This window comes from Neovison vison, chromosome 13 (genome assembly GCF_020171115.1).
Source record: "Neovison vison isolate M4711 chromosome 13, ASM_NN_V1, whole genome shotgun sequence".
Classification (NCBI taxonomy): Eukaryota; Metazoa; Chordata; class Mammalia; order Carnivora; family Mustelidae; genus Neogale; species Neogale vison.
In genome coordinates, this window is record NC_058103.1 from 1042694 (window position 1) to 1065555 (window position 22862).

General features: G+C 49.1%; 2 gene segments (V, D, J or C); both read left to right on the top strand.

The window, feature by feature from the left end:
- LOC122893824 overlaps window positions 1-22862 on the top strand; it is a 248194-nt gene that overhangs the window by 150404 nt on the left and 74928 nt on the right.
- Window positions 1-22862, top strand: part of LOC122893823 — a 121549-nt gene that overhangs the window by 79860 nt on the left and 18827 nt on the right. The window contains 1 exon segment of the C gene segment in view: window positions 8235-8241. Coding sequence covers window positions 8235-8241 — 7 coding nt within the window.

Consider the following 22862-nt stretch of genomic DNA (forward strand, 5'->3'; position numbering starts at 1 on the left):
GACGGAGGTGGCTCCTGTTCCAGGTCTGGCCATCGGGGGTCCGTGGCCTCTCCCCCTGAAGAGGGGCTGTGCAGGCTCTGGCTGTGGGCTGTCTTGCTGGTCATGGCCAGGAGGTGCCAGAAACCCTCCCCCAGCAGGCGGCTCCAGGGAAAGCCCCTCAGAGGAGCCGGCCCAGACCAGCAGCACGGGCGCCCGTGCCCCCCAGCGCAGGCTCTGCAATGGTGCCCGCTGTTGTGCTGCCCTCCAGACCTGCGGGGCTCCGGGGGCGGACACTGTCCAGGGTCTCGTCTGGCTCTCATCCACACAGCCGTCCCCCAGCTCTGGCCGCTGCTTCACCCTCCCGTGCCCACATCCAGCCTTCTGTCCCCAGGGGCTGTTCCTGGGATGGGGACCTACGGTGTGGACCTTCCTGGCAGGGAGGCCGCAGGATGGCAGGGATTCTAACCGGGCACGTCGCCCCAACTCAGAGACATACAGACGACGCAGCAAAGCTCTGGCCCACGTCTTCCAGAAGGGTGACCTGGGCTGGCATAGGCAAAGGGCAGTGGCCTTGTGGACGGTCCCCCCACAAGGCCTCGCTGGGAGCCAACCCCTTCCCCCCCCACCATCCACCCCATCCAGGGTCCCTCGGACCTGAGCCCAAGTGCAGCCAAAGTCCTGCCAGTCCACCGCGGGTTCCCACGAGTGGACCGGTCCTCACCGGCCAGCACATGCCCCGCCCGCCCGCCTGGGGCAGCCGGTCTGAGCTCTGGGATGCAGCCAACCGCACACCTCCAGGTCCAGCCTGCCCGAGTGCCTCCCAGGGTCCACAGGAAGGGCTCAGAGATGTGGCGTCCACCTGGCAGTCAGCCAGACGTCCTGGGAACAGCCCGTGTCTTCCCGGCCCAGCCCAGGGGCGGCCGACGGCAGCTTCCTGTCTCCCACTCCAGCGACTGGCGTGCGTCCGGGTCCCAGGGCAGCTCCAGCCCCTCCACAGCCCTGGTGGCCCCTGCACAACCCCCTTTCCTGAGGAGGCCCCTCCTGCCAGCCCCGCATCCGGGTGCCGGCCCGGGTTCTTGTCACGGGGCCTGCAGCAGCGGTCTAGAGGACTACGCGTACCACGGTGATGCCTCCCATAGCACCAAAGAGCCCACTGCTCCCCCGGGCCCACCTCTGGCCCCTTTGAGTCTGGGGCTCTGGCCTCTGGCCTCTGGGGGGACAGGCCCCTCGTGCTCAGGGCCTCCGGGATGACAGCTTCTAAACGATGAGGTAGTGTCCAATGTGGCCGGAGCGGCTGTGATGGGACCGGGGAAGGAGGAAAGCACAGGTCTGTGAGCAGGGAGGGCCCGGCCTCCCCCAGGACAGAGTGCAGAGCCCCCAGGATGGGCTTCACCACCCGGCGCAAGGGAACCCGTCACCTGCCAAGTGTCCCTCTGTAGAGGCTCCGTCAGCACCTCCACGGCAGGGGACCGAGGACTGGCCGGGCCCACCCCCTCTAAGGAGCAGCCTGGGAGTCCGAGAGGGAGCCCAGGCCCCTGTCCCGGTGCCCCTGTGCTGCCCGTGTTCCCCAGGGGCCACCTGGAGACACAGGCTCTTCTCTGTCGACAAATGGGCCACACCGGGGTCGGCACCCCAGGGGGACCCAGGCCCCCTCGGTCAGCCCCCATCTCCCAGCACTCAGCCTCCCAGGGTGACCCCTGACTGAAGGGGCCCCGGCCTCCACAGGACGGGGTGGGCAGCCACGAGCTGGGCCCTCCCCCAGCCCCGGGGACAGGCCATATTGTCTGAGCGTCTGTCACTGTGGGTACTGGAATAGTATCTCCCACAGTGACATGTCCTGTGCTCAAAACCAGCTGCCCTCACTGGCCCGCTGTCCCCTGCTAGAGCCGGTCCCGTCCCCTCCCACCGACCTCCCTCCACCCTAGGATCTGGTGAGCTCCAGTCAGCTCCGTCTCAAGCACCAGGCAGTGCGGACCGACCCAGGCTGCAGCAGACTGAGCGCCGGGGTCCCGGGCAAGCACCCCGTGAGGAGCGGACCTGCACAGCACTGACCCTGGCCCTCCACCCGCCCGTGCTCACACCGGCCCCGCCTCGCCCCCAGGACGCAGGACGGAATGGGCTTCTGGCCACGCACGGGAGGCCCTTCCTGCAACCTGCGCTCAGCCCTCGGCAGGTGGGTAGGGGGTCGGTCAGCCGGCAGGCCCCGTCTGGAGAGCCCTGCCCCCAGCACCCTCTGCCCGCGGCCCTTGCCTCACCTCCTCTGCCTGCTCCCTCTGCTCTCCCCTCCCCTGCCCCTGGGCTCTCTGTGCCAGGACTTCCTCGAGGACTTGCAGCAGGACCGCAGTGACCGGCCTCAGGTGGGACAGCTCAGGCCTGAAGCCTGAGGTCACTCCCCTGCGCTCTGCCTGAGCCCGGGGCGCTTGCCTGTCCCCCAGGTCCCAGCTCCCCTCGCCCAGCCCCTGCCTGGTGGAGGACAGGTGCCTGGGTTGCAGCCAGGGCAGGGGGAGGGGCTGGGGCAGCTGCAGGCAGAGCTGAGGACGGCCCCAGCCCCGCCCGCACCCCACACCTGGGGAACAGGCCTGACTGGCGGTTTGCACCAGCCCCTCTCCTGGTGGAACAGACCCCGCGCTGCTGCCTTCGGCCCTCTGCCCCGCCCCCGGGGAGCCCCTCACTGACACAGTGACCAGCCAGCAGGGCTGAGGGCAGACCCCTCACAGACGGGATGCACCCAGCACCAGGGGGCCCCGCGGGAAGGAGGGCTGAGCACGGCAGGGCGGCTCCGGACCGGCTGACGGGGAGCACGGGGGCGGCCGGCCTGTGCCTCAGAGCCCACCCACCTGCCAGCCGACCGCGGACGGGGCTGGAAGCACCTCGGGGTCCTCGCCCACAGCGCCCAGCGTGCGGACGCCCGCGCGCCTCGGTCTGAGCCCAGGAGGTTTCTGACCCCGCCTGTGTCACTGTGGCTACAGTAGCAGCTGGATCCACGGTGACACTCTCCAGGCCACAAACCCCGGCCCACACGCGGGCCCAGGGCGGAGGGGCCTGCCTCCCGGTGCGCTGCTGGACCTGCCCTCCCGGCCCGCGGGCACCCCCACAGCCTCGCCCTGCGTCCTCAGCGGCCAGCGACCGCCCGAGGACAGGCCCCGGTGCAGGAGACCACCGTGGCCTCCCCGCCCCGGGACCCTCGGTGGACTCTGTACGGGCCTGAAGCAGGGTGAGCGTTAGCGGATGGGGCTCACGGTGCCCCGCGTCACCATAAAAACCTCAGTGCCGGTCCTCACCGCGCAGGAGACTGGGCCCAGCAGCCCAGCCCGCAGTGTGGAGGCCCCAAGGCCAGGAGCGGCCCGGAGTCAGTGCAGGCCGACCAGGAGCCAGCGCTGCAAGGCTGCCTGGGCCCAGCCCCAGAGCAGTGCTCGGACGCGGAGCCCTGTGCCCAGCCAGGCCGTGTCTGCGGGCTCCTCAGTAACCGGACAGCCGCGGTCCCTCAGCAGCCCCTCCTCACGGTGAGGACAGGAGGCCGGCGCGATCACTGTGGGGCTGGGCCCTGTCTTCAGCCTCCCTCGTCTGCTCTGCGGCCCCTGGCCAGAGCTGACCCTCAGGGACACGTCTGCTCCTGCCGCCCATGCCCTGGGGCTGACCCCCCCCCCCCCCGCCGCCATGCATCCTGAGCCAATGCCGAGCACGGACCGCCATCCCCTGCCCCGGGCCAAGGCTGTCTGGGCACCAGCTCCCTGGGGCAGACTTACAGAAGCCACGGCTGGACACAGCCGACTGGCCTGCGTCCCCCACCCTGAATGCGCAGCAGGTGGGCCGCACACACAGTACAGCTCCGCTGACAGCCCGCAGCCCGGGCAGCACCAGGAAGGCTGCCCAAGGAGACCCCCGCCCCTTCTGTCCACAGCTGAGCCCATGCCCTCCCCCAGGCAGACCCTCCCTGGGGCTCCCGCGCTGCAGCCTGCCGGATCCTCCAGAGCCACTGTCCAGCACTGAGGACTCAGCCGCCCCGGGCAGCCAGAGGGCCCAGCCCACCATGGAGCCCGGGGAGCTCTGGGTGCCTGGGGTACTCCACCGACGGACCCACCGGCTGGTCACTCTAGAGCCCGTCCCCCGAGGCTCTGAGGCCCCACCACGAGCAGGGGCTGGGGCGGCACTCACAGGACTCCTTCCTAGGAGAAGGCCCCACGCGTCGGGGACCCCACCTGCCGGCGCTGGTCACAGGGAGAGTGTGGGCCTGAAGGGCAGCGGAGCCTGGCAGGAAGCACACATGCCCCAGGGCACAGAGCCCCCCCACCCACTTCCTGCCCTGGCCCCGCCCCCCACGCCCCTCTCCTCCCTGCCCTCCCTGAACTCAGCCCTTCCAGGTTCTCAGGACTATTTTTTTTTTTAATTTATTTTTTATTTATTTTCAGCGTAACAGTATTCATTATTTTTGCACCACACCCAGTGCTCCATGCAAGCCGTGCCCTCTATAATACCCACCACCTGGTACCCCAACCTCCCACCCCCCCCGCCACTTCACACCCCTCAGATTGTTTTTCAGAGTCCATAGTCTCTCATGGTTCACCTCCCCTTCCAATTTACCCAAATTCCCTACTCCTCTCTAACGCCCCTTGTCCTCCATGCTATTTGTTATGCTCCACAAATAAGTGAAACCATATGATAATTGACTTTCTCTGCTTGACTTATTTCACTCAGCATAATCTCTTCCAGTCCCGTCCATGTTGCTACAAAAGTTGGGTATTCATCCTTTCTGATGGAGGCATCATACTCCATAGTGTATATGGACCACATCTTCCTTATCCATTCGTCTGTTGAAGGGCATCTTGGTTCTTTCCATAGTTTGGCGACTGTGGCCATTGCTGCTATAAACATTGGGGTACAGATGGCCCTTCTTTTCACGACATCTGTGTCTTTGGGGTAAATACCCAGGAGTGCAATTGCAGGGTCATAGGGAAGCTCTATTTTTAATTTCTTGAGGAATCTCCACACTGTTCTCCAAGAGGCTGCACCAACTTGCATTCCCACCAACCGTGTAGGTTCTCAGGACTCTCACCTGGAAGCTGGGATTTCTCTGCAGGGGTTCCTCCACGATTTCCTTTCCATTCGGTTTTTCCTCACTCCCAGCACCTCGATCCCGCGCTCACGCCTGCTCCTTCACGGTCCGTCACCCCAGAGAACCTAAGCCAGGCCTTGGGGGGGTCCCCACATTTGCACACGTGCGGCTGCCTGAGGCCACGACTGGGAGGGCATGGCTGGGTCACTCTCCTGCCTGCTGGAGTCAGTCAGGGCAGCTACCTGGAGGAGGAGGCGCTTTCGCTGCAGCTGGAGAGGAGAAGCGTGCGGGACCTGGCAATGGGGGCCCAGGACGCCCCGCGAGGGCAGGGAGCCTGAGGACTCTGTGTCCCCGAGACCCACACGGGAGCTCCAGGACCAGCCAGAGCCCAAGACAGGAGCCATCGTCCCAGACGGTGGTGGACGGGGCGGGGGTCACGGGGACCCGGACACACAAGGTCCAGGAACAGAGAAGCTCTCCCAGCCCTGGCACCTCCCAAGGCGCAGGACACAGACAAGCCCGTGCCCCCAGGCAGGGGGCCAAGAGCTGCCTGTTTTCAGGTCCCGCTCAGACGCCCGGGAATCTGACTGGCCCGTGGATTCAGACAGAGCCGCCTGGGTCCGGGGCGGCCAGCGGGGTCCCAGGGAGCCCCAGGCAGCCCTGCGTGAGGACCTGTCCCTGCTCGGCCATGGCCAGTGGTCAGGAGGGAAGCTGCACCATTCCTCATGCCCCAGAACACAGGAGCCCCGTGAGCTCCCTCCCCCCACAACGACCATCTGAGCCAGCCCTTCCCACGACCCCCACCCCACGCAGACGGTCACCCCACCCCCTCCCGGCCCGCCACCCTGGGAGGCTGCTGCTCTCCCCTACGGGGTCACCAGAACAGGTCTGAGGACCCTCTGCCCAGCTCACTGGAATGACAGCCATGACCCCATGACCCAAGACCGGCCCAACCCTCCACAGCCAGGCCTGGCCACCCAGGACTCATAACCCCGTGTCCCCTGGTGCCACACACTGAAGGGGGCTGTGGGCTGCCCTGCAGCGCTCCGCCAGGCCCTCACCCCTCTGTAGGACTGTCCCAGTGCCCAGCCCAAATCCATTCTCCCCTCATCTTCCAGCTCACAGTCACCTGCAACCTGGTGGCCACAGTACCCACGTCTGGTCAGTGAGACATACTTGCGGGTAGGGCACTTCCTGAGTGCGGTTCGCTGTTTGCAGTCTGCCCGTCCTGGGATGTAGGCGCAGTGCCCAGAGATGGGCAGCCCCTTTGCGCACCTACTAAAGGCAGCGAAAAGAGAGGGAGCTTTAGTCCCTAGTGGCGTTCCGCGATTCCTCCGTTCTCCCGTGTGGGCGATAACCTCGGCGTGGCGAAGCTGCTGCAGTGGGGTTTCCGTTAGCCCCGTCCTGACTGGTCCCCACGGAGGACATCCACACTGGGATCATGCGTGTGGGTCCCCTCTGCTGTCCCGTCTCCCCACCTGCTCACGCGGCTCATTTGACCAGAATGAGAGAGAAGGATGCCCCGTCGTCCAGGCACCCACCAACCTGCTTACATGTGGGGTGGGAGTGGGGGGCCCTAGGGAGGCCATCCTTAAAGATGGCCAACAGGACACAGCCACGCAGGACCACACCAGACACGGAGGGGCCGCCCCTCCCGTGCTTTCCCTCGCCTAAAAGCAAGAATGGAGGCCGTGTGGGATGAATCTCTTTTCCATTACAGGACTGTTGTTACCTAATCAAGCCGGACAGGCTGCAAGCCGGGTCATTAACGGGGGCCTACGGAGGTGGCCTGTGCGGAAGCAGAGCGGTGTCTACGACGTGTCCTCTCTCCCCCGACCACGCTTCCTTGCACCTGGCAACCCGAGCTGCCCAGACCTTCACTCGAACTTGCTGTATTAGTGCACGTTGTTAAGATGCGTCCCTGCCAGGCTTCATAAGAGGACAAGTTCCCTACAGTCGGGTCCATTAGACATGACCTGCGGGGCTGGAGATAGCGAGAATGGACGTCTGTGCAGGCCGCACTGGCATGTCCTCCCCGCGCAGGGCCAGGCGCCTCCGGAGGAGCTCCGCCTGCGGTGTGAGCCCGCAGCCCGCGGGGAAGCCAGCCCCAGGCACCCTCGCCAACGGCAGCAGGAGCATGGAGACGGAGGCCCCTGCGGTCCTGCTCACCCGCACCGCAGGTCCCTGGCACTTCAGGACCCGCCTCCAGCTCCCCAGACGCGACCCTGTGTGCAAGGCAGGGCCTGTGAGCGCCCCGTCCTGGCTCCAGCACCCGCGATGTGCCCGTCACGTCGGAACTCTCCCGCGCACACCGGCCCTCGAAGCCCTCCGCAGGACCCCCACCCCGGCGCACCTGCTGGAAACCCTCCCAGAGCACCTTCCGTCCTCAGACAAAACCCCACAGCCCCTCCGCTGGCCCTGACTGGCCCTTGATGGGGCTCGATCCCCCGACCCACGAGGTCTCCCTGGGGTCACATCACTGGGTAAGTCGTCCCCTCGGAAGCCTTGGCGGCTGCGCCTCCCCCAACCTGGGGACGCAGATGCCAGTCTTGCTCCTCCCACTCGCTCCCCCCGGGGCCTTGGGACACCCAGGGAAGGGTCACCCCTCCCCGTGGTCCCACCACCTGCCCATCGCAGGGAGAGGAGACTAGGAACCCGAAACCAACCGTCAGGCGCAGCTCCGGGCAGTATCTGGAACTTCCTTAAGAGTCTCCAGAAAACAGCAGCGCAGACCCGGCCGCCAGTAACGAACCTCGGTGCGGAGGTGGAGGGGCTCGAGGCGGCTGGGCGCATGGGGGGCCTGCTCTCCGCCGGCCCGCAGTCCGCTGTCAGCTGCTTCTGAGGCCCTGCGCGCGACCGGACATCAGAGACTTGCTGCCGCTCCACAGGCAGCTGCCGGTCCCGCAGGAGGTGCGGAGCTGCCAGGACAGCGCCCTGGGCCAGGCCCCGGGGGAGGTGGCAAGCCGGTGGCCTCAAGGTGACAGAGCCACAGAGAGCCACGTCGGTACTTCCGGACGTTGGCCTGGAAGGCGCTCAGGTGCTGCCGCGCGGCAGAGTCCGGCGGGGACGGCGCGGTCTCAGGATCCCCGGGGCCACGGAGAGGACGGGGCGCCGGAGGGTGGCGAGGCTCCCAGGCAACCAAGCAGGAAGCCCTTCCACACCAGGAGCCCCGCAGGACCCTCAGCTCAGCGTTGCCATCAACCCCAATGGGCGGCCCCATCCGGCCACCGCCACCAGAGCGGGATCCCCCAGCGCCGCCCCACCCGCTGGGGTCCAGGGACACAGGGGCGCAGCGCGGGTCTGCAGGGTGTGGGGCACAGGGAGGTGGTGGCTGCTTTTCCCCCAGGGTTTACTGGAGGAGGGGCCGCCGTCCTGCAGCTCCGGGCTGGAGACCACGATGTGGCCATTTTTACTCTCATCCTCTGAAGAGGCTCAAGTGCCTTCGGGGAACAAAAGCCACAGAGAAAAACTGGAAACGGCTTACACCAACTCCGACCCCTGGCAAGGGGTGTTGCAACTCCGCTGACACAGAGACACCTGGTGCAGGTGCATCAGGCCCCTCCCCCAGAAGACCCGCGGGAAGGACAGGCAACCGCGCGCAGGGAGCACTCAGCACTGCACAGCTCCGGCTCTGGGGGAATACCACATAGATGTTGAGGTTGTTTCTCGCGATTCGCTGGTATTTCCGGTTAAAATTTTTTCTTTCCTTTTTTTCCTTTTCAACAACTTTCTTATTTTATCAATTCTTTATTTTTAAGCCTTTTTTTAACTTTCATTTTTACATTTACATTTTCTACCTATATTCTTCATTTTTTGCTTCCTTTCACTATATTCAATTTTATTTTTCTATATATATAAAAGTTTTGCTTTCTTTACAATTTTGGGATTTAGTGTCTTCTAACACAGAGACCAAAATGCACCCAGGATCAAGTGGATCACCTTGTTTCATTTGCCTGTGAGATTATATTCTTTATTCCTTTTTTTTTCCTTGTATTTTTGGTTTCAGACTCTTGAGACTTATCTACTGTGTATTTCACTGGGTTTGTTGTTAATCTTGTTTATTTTGTTCTCCCATTCATCTATTCTTCTCTGGACAAAAAGACTAGAAGGAGAAATTAACAACAAATGAAAACCTTAAGTAACATTCTCTGATATAGATTTAATCAATATGGATTTAAGTAAAATGTTAGAACTAGAATTTAGAGAAGAGATTATATAGAGTTACTAGGTGGGCTTGAAAAAAAGTATAAAAGACATTGGAGAATACTTCAGTACAGAAATAAAAAAAACTAAAGTCTAATAAGCTTAAATTAAAAATGATTCAAGGGAGAAAAACAAAAATAAAACTGGGGCATCACGTTACCTGATTCCAAACTTTATTACAAAGCTGTGATCACCAAGATAGCATGGTACTAGCATAAAACAGACACATAGACCAGTGGAACAGAGTAGAGAGCCCAGGTATGGACCCTCAACTCTATGGGCAAATAATCTTCGACAAAGCAGGAAAAAATATACAGTGGAAAAGACAGTCTCTTCAATCGATGGTGCTGGGAAAACTGGGCAGCTAATGTATAAAAGAATGAAACTTGACCATTCTCTTACACCGTACACAGAGATAAACTCAAAATGGATAAAAGACCTCAATGTGAGAAAGGAATCCATCAGAATCCTGGAAGAGAACATAGGCAGTAACCTCTTTGATATCAGCCACAGCAACTTCTTTCAAGATATGTCTCCAAAGGCAAAGGAAACAAAAGCAAAAATAAACTTTTGGGACTTCATCAAAATCAAAATCTTCTGCACAGCAAAGGAAACAGTCAAAAAAAACAAAGAGGCGACCCATGGAATAGGAGAAGATATTTGCAAATGACAGTACAGACAAAAGGTTGATATCCAGGATCTATACAGAACTCCTGAAACTCAACACACACGAAACAGATAATCATATCAAAAAATGGGCAGAAGAAATGAACAGAGACTTCTCCAATGAAGACATACAAATGGCTATCAGACACATGAAAAAATGTTCATCATCACTAACCATCAGGGAGATTCAAATTAAAACCACATTGAGATACCACCTTACACCAGTTAGAATGGCCGAAATTAGCAAGACAGGAAACAACGTGTGTTGGAGGGGATGTGGAGAAGGGGGAACCCTCTTACACTGTTGGTGGGAATGCAAGTTGGTGCAGCCTCTTGGGAGAACAGTGTGGAGAGTCCTCAGGAAATTAAAAATAGAGCTTCCCTATGACCCTGCAATTGCACTCCTGGGTATTTATCCCAAAGATACAGATGTCGTGAAAAGAAGGGCCATATGTATCCCCATGTTTATAGCAGGAATGTCCACGGTTGCCAAACTGTGGAAAGAACCAAGATGCCCTTCAACAGACGAATGGATAAGGAAGATGTGGTCCATATACATTATGGAGTATGATGCCTCCATCAGAAAGGATGAATACCCAACTTTTGTAGCAACATGGACGGGACTGGAAGAGATTATGCTGAGTGAAATAAGTCAAGCAGAGAGAGTCAATTATCATATGGTTTCACTTATTTGTGGAGCATAACAAATAGCATGGAGGACATGGGGAGTTAGAGAGGAGAAGGGAGTTGGGGGAAATTGGAAGGGGAGGTGAACCATGAGAGACTATGGACTCTGAAAAACAATCTGAGGGTTTTGAAGAGGGGGAGTGGGAAGTTGGGGGAGCCAGGGGGTTGGTATTATAGAGGGCACAGATTGCATGGAGCACTGGGTGTGGTGAAAAAATAATGAATACTGCTATGCTGAAAATAAATAAAAAATAAATTTTAAAAAAAGACAAAGAAAAAATGATTTAAGGGAGACATAGTCTAAAATAGATGCTCTAACACCTAGGGTAGATGAGGCAGAAGAGTCAGTGACATAGAAGACAAAATGTTGGAAAAGATGGAAGTTGAGGAAAGAGAAAAACAGCTAATAGATCATGAGGGGAGGCTTTGAGAAATCAGTGATATCATAAAACAAAACAATATTAGAATCACTCTAGTCACAAAGGAAGAAGAGAGCAAGAGAGGGACAGAAAGAATTTTTCAGCAAATCACGGCTGAGAACTTCCCTAATCTAGGGAAGGAAACAGGCAAGCATATCCAGAGGCACAGAGAACCCCCCTCGAGATCCATAAAGACAGATCAATACCCAGACATATAAAAGGGAAGCTTGCAAATCTCAGAGATAAAGAGACAATCCTGAAAGCACCTCAAGACAAGAACTCCTTAACCTACAGATATAGGAACGTTAGACTGACATCAGACCTGTCCACAGAGACCCAGCAGGCCAGAAAGGGCTGGCATGAACTATTCAGGGCTAAATGAGAAAAATATGCAGCCAAGAATCCTTTATCTAGAAAGGTTGTTATTCAGAATAGAAGGAGAGATAAAGAGCTTTCAGGAAAAACAGAAACTAAAAGTATTTCTGATCACTAAACCACTCCTACAAGAAATATTAAAGGGGATACCTTAAGTGAAGAGACCCCAAAAGTAACATAGACCAGAAAGGAACAGAGACAATCTACAGAAACAGAAACTTTACAGGTAATTCAATGGCACTAAATTCATGTCTTTCAATAGTTACTCTGAATGTAAATGGGCTAAATGCTTCAATCAAAAGACACAGGGCAGCAGATTGGATAAAAAAGCAAGACAGATCGATATGCTGTTTGCAAGAGACTCACTTTAGGCCTAAAGACACCTCCATACTGAAAGTGATGGGGTGGGGAACAATGCATTTATCATGGTAATGGACATCAAAAGAAAGCTTGCAATAGCAATCCTTCTGTCAGATAACTTGGGCTTTAAACCAAAGGGATGTAGAGGGATAATATATAATACTTAAAGGGTCTATCCAACATAAGATCTAACAATCATAAATATTTATGCTCCCAATTTGTAACCAGTCAATTATATGAAGCAATTAATAACAAAATTAAAGAAACACATTGAAAATAATACAGTAATACTAGGGGACTTCACCATCCTACTCACTGCAATGGACAGATCATCTAAGCAGATGATCAACAAGGAAACGAGGGCTTTGAATGACACACTGGACCCGAGGGATATCACAGATACACTCAGAGCATTTCATCCTAAAGCAACAGAATACGTATTTTCTCCAGTGCACATAGAACATTCTCCAGAAGAGATCACATACTGGGTCACAGATCAGGTCTCAACCAGTACCAAAAATGTGGGATTATTCCCTGTATACTTTCAGACCACAATTCTTTGAAACTTGAACTCAGTAACAGAAGGAAATTTGGAAGGAACTCAAATACCTGAAGGTTAAAGAGAGTCCTACTGAAGAATGAGTCAACCAGGAAATTGAAGATGTAGTGAAAAGAAGAGGCACATGCATGCCAGTGTTCATAGCAGCAACGTCCACAATCGCCAAACTGTGGGAAGAGCTGAGATGCCCTTCAACAGATGAGTGGATAAAGAACATGTGATCCATATATACAATCAGCCATCAGAAAGAATGAATACCCAGCTTTTGCATCAACATGGACAGGACTGGAGGCGATTAGGTTAAGTGAATTAAGTCAAGCAAAGAAAGATAATTATCATATGGTTTCACTCATATATGGAACATAAGGAAGGAAGAGAAGGAACATTAGGGGAAGAAAGGGAAAACTGAAGGGGGTGGGGGAGAATCAGAGATGGAGACAAACCATAAGAGACTATGGACTCCAGGAAACAATCTGAGGGTTTTATAGGAGAGTGGGTTGAGGAGATGAGTTGGCCTGGTGATAGGTATTAAGGAGGGTACGTATCGCATGGAGCACTGGTTGTTATATGCAAACAATGAATCATGGAACACTACATCAAAAATTAATGATGTACTCTATGGTGACTAACATAACATAATAAAAAAATGCTTATCTAAAAAAAGAAAATTGAAAATATAAAAAGATACACAATAAAAATGGAAAGTCTCAAAAAAAAGAGAAGAATTTTAAAAATCCATGGAAACAAATGAAAATGAAAACAAAGCTGTTCTAAACCTTTAGGATGCAGCAAATGCAATCTTAAGAGGAAGTATATAGCAATACAAGCCTTTCTCAAGAAACAGGAAAAGTCTCAAGTACACAACATAACCCTCCACCTAAAGAAAGAACAGCAAAGAAAGCCTAAGCCAGGCAGGAGAAGAGACTTCATAAAGATCAGAGAAGAAATCAATAAAATAGAAATTTTTAAAAATACTTAGAACAGATCAACAAAAATTGGAGATGATTCTTTGAAGGAATTAAGAAGTTTGATAAACCCCTAGCCAGGCCTACCAAAAAGATAATGGATCCAAATAAATAAAATCATGAATTAAAGAGGAGAAATCACAACCAACACCAAGGAAATACAATTATAAGAGAATATTTTAGGTAACTGTATGCCAGCAAATTTGACAATCTGGAAGAAATGGATGCATTCCTAACAATGTATAAATTACCAAAACTGAAACACAAAGAAATAGAAAATCTGAACAGACCCATAACCAGCAAAGAATTTGAAGCAGTAATCAAAAATCTCCCAAAAATGGGAGGTCCAGGACCAGATGGCCTCCCAGCAGAATTCCACCAAACATTTAAAAAAGAATTAATACCTGGCCTTCTGAAAAAAAAGAAAACTTCCAAACTCATTCTTGGAGGCCAGCATTACCTTGATCCCAAAACCAGACAAAGACCCACCAAAAAGGAAAATTACAGATCAATATCCCTGATGAACACAGATACCAAAATTCTCAGTACAATGGGGTGGCTGCACGGCTCAGTCAGTTAAATGTGTTACTCTAGATTCCGACTCAAGTCATGGACTCAGAGTTGTGGGAGTGAGCCCTGCATCCAGCTCTGCACTCAGTGGAGCATCTGCTTGTGGATTCTCTCTCTTCCTCTCCCTCTTCCCCTCCCCGATTCATGTGCACACTCTTTCTGTCTCTAAAATAAATAAATAAAATCTTTCAAAAAGTTCTTAATAAAATACAGCAAATTGAATTCAACAGTACATTGTAAGAATTATTCAAAACCTTCCAGTGAGACTCATTTCTGGGCTGCAGGGGTGGTTCAATATTCATAAATCAATCAATGTGATACAGCACATTAATAAAACCAAGAACAAGAGGATCCTCTCAACACATGCACATTTGGCAAAATGCAGCACATTTCTTGATTAAAAAAAAAAAGCCCTCCACAAAGTAGGGATAAATGGAACATACCTCAACATCACTAAGGCCACATATGAAAGACTCCCAGCTAATATCTTTCCTCAATGGGGAAAAACAGAGAATTTCCCCTACTGTCAGTAACAAGACAAAGATGGCTACTCTCACCTATACTATTTAACATAGAAATGGAAGCCTAAGAATCAGACAACAAAAAGAAATGAAAGGCATCCAAATAGGCAAAAAAAAAAAAAAAGTCAAATTTTCACTGTTTGTAGATGGCATGATACTCTACACAGAAAACCTGAAAGGGTGCCTGGGTGGCTCAATGGGTTAAGCCTCCGCCTTCGGCTCAGGTCATGGTCTCAGGATCCTGGGTTCAAGTCCCACGTGGGGCTCCCTGCTCAGCAGGGAGGCCCCCCGTGCCTGCCTCACCGTCTACTTATGATCTCTCTCTCTCCATCAAATAAATAAAGAAAACCTTAAAAAAGAAAGAAAGAAAGAAAACATGAAAGACTCCACCAAAAAATTGCTAGAACTCAAAAAAAAAAATTGCTAGAACCCATACAGAAATTCAGTAAATTTGCAAGACATAAAATCAATGTGCAGAAATCTGTTGCATTTCTATACACCAATCTGGAAGCAATAGAAAAAGGAATCAAGGAATCGATCCCATTTGCAATTGCACCAAAAGCAATAGGATACCTAGGAATAAACTTAACCAATGAGGTAAAAGATCAATACTGTAAAAACCATAAAACACTTATGAAAGGAATTGAAGAGTACAGAAAGAAGTGGAAAAACATTCCATGCTCATGGATCAGAAGAATATTGTGAAAGTGTCTACACTACCCAGAGCCACCTACACATTTAATGCAATCCCTATCGAAATACCACCATCATTTTTCACAGAGCTAGAGTCAACAATCCTGAAATTTATATGGAATCAGAAAAGACCCCAAATAGCCAGAGGAATGTGGAAAAAGACCAAAGCTAGTAGCATCACAATTGCAGACTTCATGCTCTATTACAAAGTCATAATCATCAGGACAGTATGGTACTGGCACAAAAACAGACACAGAAACCAATGGAACAGAATAGAGAGCCCAGAAATGGACCCTCAAATCTACGGTCAGCTAATCTTCAACAAAGCAGGAAAGAAGACAGTCTCTTCAGTAAATGGTGCTGGGAAAATTGGACAGCCATGTACAGTGGAATGAAACTGGACCATTCGCTTACACTGTACACCAAGATAAATTCAAAATGGATGAAAGACCTCAATGTGAGGCTGGACTCTTTCAAAATCCTAGAGGAGAACCCAGGCAGCAACCTCTTCGACATGGGCCATGGCAACTTCTTACTAGACCCATGTCCAAAGACAAGGAAAACAAAAGCAAAAATGAAGTATCAGGCCTTCATCAAGATAAAAAAATCTTTTGCACAGCAAAAGTCAACCAAAGTACAAGTCATACTGTGGGATGGGAGAAGATACTAGCAAACAACGTATCTATAAAGAACTTGTCATACTCAACACACAAAAACCGAATAATCCAATTTAAAAATGGGCAGTAGACAAAAGCAGCCCTTTCTCCAAAGACATACAAACAGCTAATGGACACAGGAGGAGATGCTCCACATCACTCACCATCAGGAAAATGCAAATCAAAGCCACAATGGGATACCACCTCAGAAGGATCAGAATGGATAAAACGAACAACACAAAAAACAACCAGAGTTAGAGGGGATGCAGAGAAAGGGGAGCGCTCCTGCACTGCTGGCGGGAATGCAAGCTGGTGCGGCCACTCTGGAAAACAGCAGGGAGATTCTTCAAAAAGTTGAAAATAGAGCTGCCCTATGACCCAGCAATCGCACTACTGGGTATTTATGCAAAGGATATCAGATACATGCACCCCAATAATTACAGCTACCACAGCCAAATTTTGGAAACAGCCCAAGTGACCACAGATGGATGAATAGAAAAAGATGTGTCATGTGTATGCAATGGAATATTATTCATTTTTTAAAAAGGATAAAATCTTGCCATTTGCAGTAACATGGATGAAGCTACAGAAAATAATGCTGAGTGAAACCAGTCAGGCAGAGAAAGACATACACCATTTGATTTCACTCATGTGCAGATTTGAAGAAACAAAACAGAGAGCCAAGGGTGAAGGAGAAAGAGAGACCAACCCCGAAACAGACTGTCAACCACAGAGAACCCACTGACGGTTACGAGAAGAGAAGTGAGTGGGGGATGGTGGTTAATGATCAAGGAGTGCACTTGTCCTGATGAAATAAAAAAAATAATATTAAATAAAAAAATAAAAATAAAAACAATAAAAATTAAAATTAAAAAATAATAAAAATTTAAAAAAATTGTAAAGATTTCAGCCTCCGTGTCATGGTATATGACCCCTTGCCTCTTCCCCACACGAGCTCCCTTATTTATTTGTTTGTTTGTTTGTTTGTTTGTTTTCAGCATAACAGAATCATTGTTTATGCACCACACCCAGTGCTCCATGCAATCTGTGCCCTCCACAATACCCACCACCAGGCTCACCCAACCTCCCACCCCCCGCCCCTCAAAAACCCTCAAATTGTTTCTCAGAGTACACAGTCTCTCATGGTTCGGCTCCCCCTCCAATTTCCCTCAACTCGCTTCTCCTCTCCATCTCCCCATGTCCTCCACGTTATTCCTTACGCTCCACAAGTAAGTGAAACCATATGATACTTGACTCTCTCTGCTTGACTTATTTCACTCAGCATAATCTCTTCCAGTCCCGTCCATGTTGCTACAAAAGTTGGGTATTCATCCTTTCTGATGGAGGCATCATACTCCATAGTGTATATGGACCACATCTTCCTTATCCATTCATCCGTTGAAGGGCATCTTGGTTCTTTCCACAGTTTGGCAACCATGGCCATTGCTGCTATAAACATTGGGGTACAGATGGCCCTTCTTTTCACTACTCTGTATCTTTGGAATAAATACCCAGGAGTACAATTGTAGGGTCATAGGGAAGTTCTATTTTTAATTTCTTGAGGAATCTCCACACTGTTCTCCAAAGAGGCTGCACCAACTTGCATTCCCACCAACAGTGTAAGAGGGTTCCCCTTTCTCCACATCCTCTACAACACATGTTGTTTCCTGTCTTGCTAATTTTGGCCATTGTAACTGGTGTAAGGTGGTATCTCAATGTGGTTTTGGTTTGAATCTCCCTGATGGTTAGTGATGATGAACATTTTTTCATGTGTCTATAGCCATTTGTATGTCTTCATTGCAGAAGTGTCTATTCATGTCGTCTGCCCATTTTTTGGTGTGATCATCTGTTTTGTGTGTGAGAATCAGAAGTTCTTTATAGATCTTGAATATCAGCCCTTTATAAGTCTTGTCATATGCAAATATCTACTCCCATTCCGTGGGTTGCCTCTTTGCTTTGTTGACTGTTTCCTTTGCTGTGCAGAAACTTTTGATCTTGATGAAGTCCCAAACTTCATTTTCACTTTTGTTTCCTTTCCCTTAGGAGACATATCTTTTTTTTTTCAATTTATTTATTTTCAGAAAAACAGTATTCATTATTTTTTCACCACACCCAGTGCTCCATGCAATCCATGCCCTCTATAATACCCACCACCTGGTACCCCAACCTCCCACCCCCCCGCCACTTCAAACCCCTCAGATTGTTTTTCAGAGTCCATAGTCTCTCGTGGTTCACCTCCCCTTCCAATTTACCCCAACTCCCTTCTCCTCTCTAATGCCCCTTGTCCTCCATACTATTTGTTATGCTCCACAAGTAAGTGAAACCATATGATAATTGACTCTCTCTGCTTGACTGATTTCACTCAGCATAATCTCTTCCAGTCCCATCCATGTTGCTACAAAAGTTGGGTATTCGTCCTACTGATGGAGGCATAATACTCCATAGTGTATATGGACCACATTTTCCTTATCCATTCGTCCGTTGAAGGGCATCTTGGTTCTTTCCATAGTTTGGCGACCGTGGCCATTGCTGCTATAAACATTGGGGTACACATGGCTCTTCTTTTCACGACATCTGTATCTTTGGGGTAAATACCCAGGAGTGCAACTGCAGGGTCATAGGGAAGCTCTATCTTTAATTTCCTGAGGACTCTCCACACTGTTCTCCAAAGAGGCTGCACCAACTTGCATTCCCACCAACAGTGGAAGAGGGTTCCCCTTTCTCCACATCCTCTCCAACACATGTTGTTTCCTGTTTTGTTAATTTTGGCCATTCTAACTGGTGTAAGGTGATATCTCAATGTGGTTTTAATTTGAATCTCCCTGATGGCTAGTGATGATGAACATTTTTTCATGTGTCTGATAGCCATTTGTATGTCTTGATTGGAGAAGTGTCTGTTCATATCTTCTGCCCATTTTTTGATGTGTTTGTCTGTTTCGTGTGGGTTGAGTTTGAGGAGTTCATTATAGATCCTGGATATCAACCTTTTGTCTGTACTGTCATTTGCAAATATCTTCTCCCATTCCGTGGGTTGCCTCTTTGTTTTCTTGACTGTTTCCTTTGCTGTGCAGAAGCTTTTGATTTTGATGAAGGCCCAGAAGTTTATTTTTGCTTTTGTCTCCTTTGCCTTTGGAGACATATCTTGAAAGAAATTGCTGTGGCTGATATCGAAGAGATTACTGCCTATGTTCTCTTCTAGGATTCTGATGGATTCCTGTCTCACGCTGAGGTCTTTTATCCATTTTGAGTTTATCTTTGTGTACGGTGTAAGAGAATGGTCGAGTTTCATTCTTCTACATATAGCTGTCCAATATTCCCATTTATTGAAGAAACTGTCTTTTCCACTGTATATTTTTTCCTGCTTTGTCGAAGATTATTTGACCGTAGAGTTGAGGGTCCATACCTAGGCTCTCTACTCTGTTCCACTGGTCTATGTGTCTGTTTTTATGCCAGTACCATGCTGTCTTGGGTATCACAGCTTTGTAGTAAAGCTTGAAATCAGGCAATGTGATGCCGCCAGTTTTGTTTTTCTTTTTCAACATTTCCTTAGCAATTCGGGGTCTCTTCTGATTCTATACAAATGTTAGGATTGTTTGCTCCAGCTCTTTGAAAAATGCTGGTGGAATTTTGATCAGAATGGCATTGAAAGTATAGATTGCTCTAGACAGTATAGACATTTTAACGATGTTTATTCTTCCGATCCAAGAGCATGGAATGGTCTTCCATCTTTTTGTGTTCTTCAATTTCTTTCATGAGTGTTCTGTAGTTCCTCGAGTAAGGATCCTTTTTTTTTTTTTTTGAAGATTTATTTATTTATTTATTTATTTTTTCCCCAATTTATTTATTTTCAGAAAAACAGTATTCATTATTTTTTCACCACACCCAGTACGGTGTAAGAGAATGGTCACTTTCACCACTCTTGTTCAACATAGTATTAGAAGTCCTAGCAACAGCAATCAGACAACAGAGAGAAATAAAAGGTATCCAAATTGGTAATGAAGAAGTCAAACTCTCTCTCTTCGCAGATGACATGATTCTTTATATGGAAAACCCAAAAGACTCCACCCCCAAACTACTAGAACTCATACAGCAATTCAGCAACGTGGCAGGATACAAAGTCAATGTGCAGAAATCAGTGGCTTTCTTATACACTAACAATGAAAATACAGAAAGGGAAATTAGAGAATCGATTCCATTTACTATAGCACCAAGAACCATAAGATACCTGGGAATAAACCTAACTAAAGAGGTAAAGGATCTATACTTGAGGAACTATAGAACACTCATGAAAGAAATTGAAGAAGACACAAAAAGATGGAAGACCATTCCATGCTCTTGGATCGGAAGAATAAACATTGTTAAAATGTCTATACTGCCTAGAGCAATCTATACTTTTAATGCCATTCCGATCAAAATTCCACCGGCATTCTTCAAAGAGCTGGAGCAAATAATCCTAAAATTTGTATGGAATCAGAAGAGACCCCGAATCGCTAAGGAAATGTTGAAAAACAAAAATAAAGCTGGCGGCATCACCTTACCTGATTTCAAGCTTTATTACAAAGCTGTGATCACCAAGACAGCATGGTACTGGCATAAAAACAGACACATAGACCAGTGGAACAGAGTAGAGAGCCCTGATATGGACCCTCAACTCTATGGTCAATTAATCTTCGACAAAACAGGAAAAAATATACAGTGGAAAAAAGAGAGTCTCTTCAATAAATGGTGCTGGGAAAACTGGACAGCTATATGTAGAAGAATGAAACTCGACCATTCTCGAGTACAGATCCTTTACCTCTTTAATTAGGTTTATTCCCCAGTATCTTGTGGTTCTTGATTCTACAGTAAATGTAATCAATTCTCTAATTTCCCTTTCTGTATTTTCATTGTCAGTGTATAAGAAAGCCACTGATTTCTGTACATTGACTTTGTATCCTGCCACGTTGCTGAATTGCTGTATGAGTTCTAGTAGTTTGGGGGTGGAGTCTTTTGGGTTTTCCATATAAAGAATCATGTCATCTGCGAAGAGAGAGAGTTTGACTTCTTCATTGCCAATTTGGATACCTTTTATTTCTCTCTGTTGTCTGATTGCTGTTGCTAGGACTTCTAATACTATGTTGAACAAGAGTGGAGAGTGGACATCCTTGTCGTGTTCCTGATCTCAATGGGATGGCTGCAAGCTTTTTCCCATTGAGGATGATATTTGCTGTGGGTCTTTCATAGATAGATTTGATGAGGTTCAGGAATGTTCCCTCTATCCCTATACTTTGAAGCGTTTTAATCAGGAACCGATGCTGGATTTTGTCCAATGCTTTTTCTGCATCAATTGAGAGGACGATGTGGTTCTTCTCTCTTCTTAATTTGTTCTATCACATTGATTGATTTGTGAATGTTGAACCATCCTTGTAGCCCAGGGATGAATCCCACCTGATCATGGTGGATAATCTTTTTAATGTGGTGTTGGATCCTGTTGGCTAGGATCTTGTTGAGAATCTTAGCATCCATATTCATCAGGGATATTGGTCTGAAATTCTCCTTTTTGGTGGGGACTTTGCCTGATTTGGGGATCAGGGTAATGCTGGCTTCATAAAAGGATTCTGGAATTTTCCTTGTGCTTCAGTTTTTTGAAACAGCTTCAGGAGAATAGGTGTTTTTCTTTTTGAAAGTTTGGTATAATTCCCCCAGGGAATCTGTCAGGTCCTGGGCTCTTGTTTTTTGGGAGGTTTTTCATCACTGCTTCAATCTCGTTACTAGATATCAATCTATTCATGTAGTCAACTTCTTCCTGGTTCAACTTTTGAAGTATATAGTTTTCCAGGAATGCATCCATTTCATCTAGGTTGCTTAATTTATTGGCATATAACTGTTGATAATAATTTCTGATAATTGTTTCTATTTCCTTGGTGTTAGTTGTTATCTCTCCCTTTTCATTCATAATTTTATTAATTTGGGCTTTCTCACTTTTCTTTTGGATTAGTGTGGCCAATGGTTTATCAATCTTATTGATTCTTTCAAAAAACCAGCTTCTAGTTTCATTGATACATTCTACTGTATCTCTGGTTTCTACCTCATTGATCTCTGCTCTAATCTTGATTATTTCTCTTCTTGTGTGTGGAGTTGGCTTAATTTGTTGTTGATTCTTAAGATGTAAAGACAGATGGTGTATTCTGGATTTTTCTTTTTTTTTTGAGGGAGGTTTGGATGGCTATGTATTTCCCCTTTAGGACCATCTTTGCTGTATCCCATAGGTTTTGGACCAATGTGTCTTCATTCTCATTGGTTTCCATGAATTGTTTAAGTTCTTTGATTTCCTGGTTGATTCAAGCATTCTTTTTTTTTTTTTTTGGACTTCATTAATTATTAAATTCATTAATAAATGTCAACGATATCCTTTAGGAAATGCAGAGATAAAACACACCTGACAGATCAATTTTTGATATATAATGAAAGACTTTTTGTTTGCACTAACAGGCATATATAATTTAATCACCAAAGACTAAACTGAGCATTTATAAAAGAAAGTCCTTTTTGACGATTATTTCAATTTAATGATCCAAGCATTCTTATTCAAGGTGGTCTTTAGCTTCCAGGTGTTTGAGTTCCTTCCTAATTTTCCTTGTGATTAAGCTCCAGTTTCAAAGCAATGTGATCTGAGAATGTGCAGGGAATAGTCTCGGTCTTTTGGTATCGGTTGAGTCCTGATTTGTGACCCAGTATGTGGTCTATTCTGGAGAAGTTTCCGTGTGCACCTGAGAAGAATGAGTATTCTGTTGTTTTAGGGTGGAATGTTCTGTATATATCTATGAGGTCCATCTGGTCCAATGTGTCATTCAATGCTCTTGTTTCTGTATTGATTTTCTGCTTCGATGATCTGTCTATTATTGAGAGTGGCATGTTAAGATCTCCTACTGTTAATGTATTTATATCAATATGACCCTTTATCTTGATTAGCAGTTGTCTTATGTGTTTGGCTGCTCCCATATTGGGGACATAGATATTTGCAATTGTTAGATCATCTTGGTGGATAGTCCCCTTAAGAATGATGTAGTGTCCTTCTGTATCTCTGACTACAGTCTTTAGTTTAAAATCTAATTTATCTGATATGAGAATCACTATCCCAGCCTCCTTTGAGGCCCATTTTCATGAAAGATGCTTC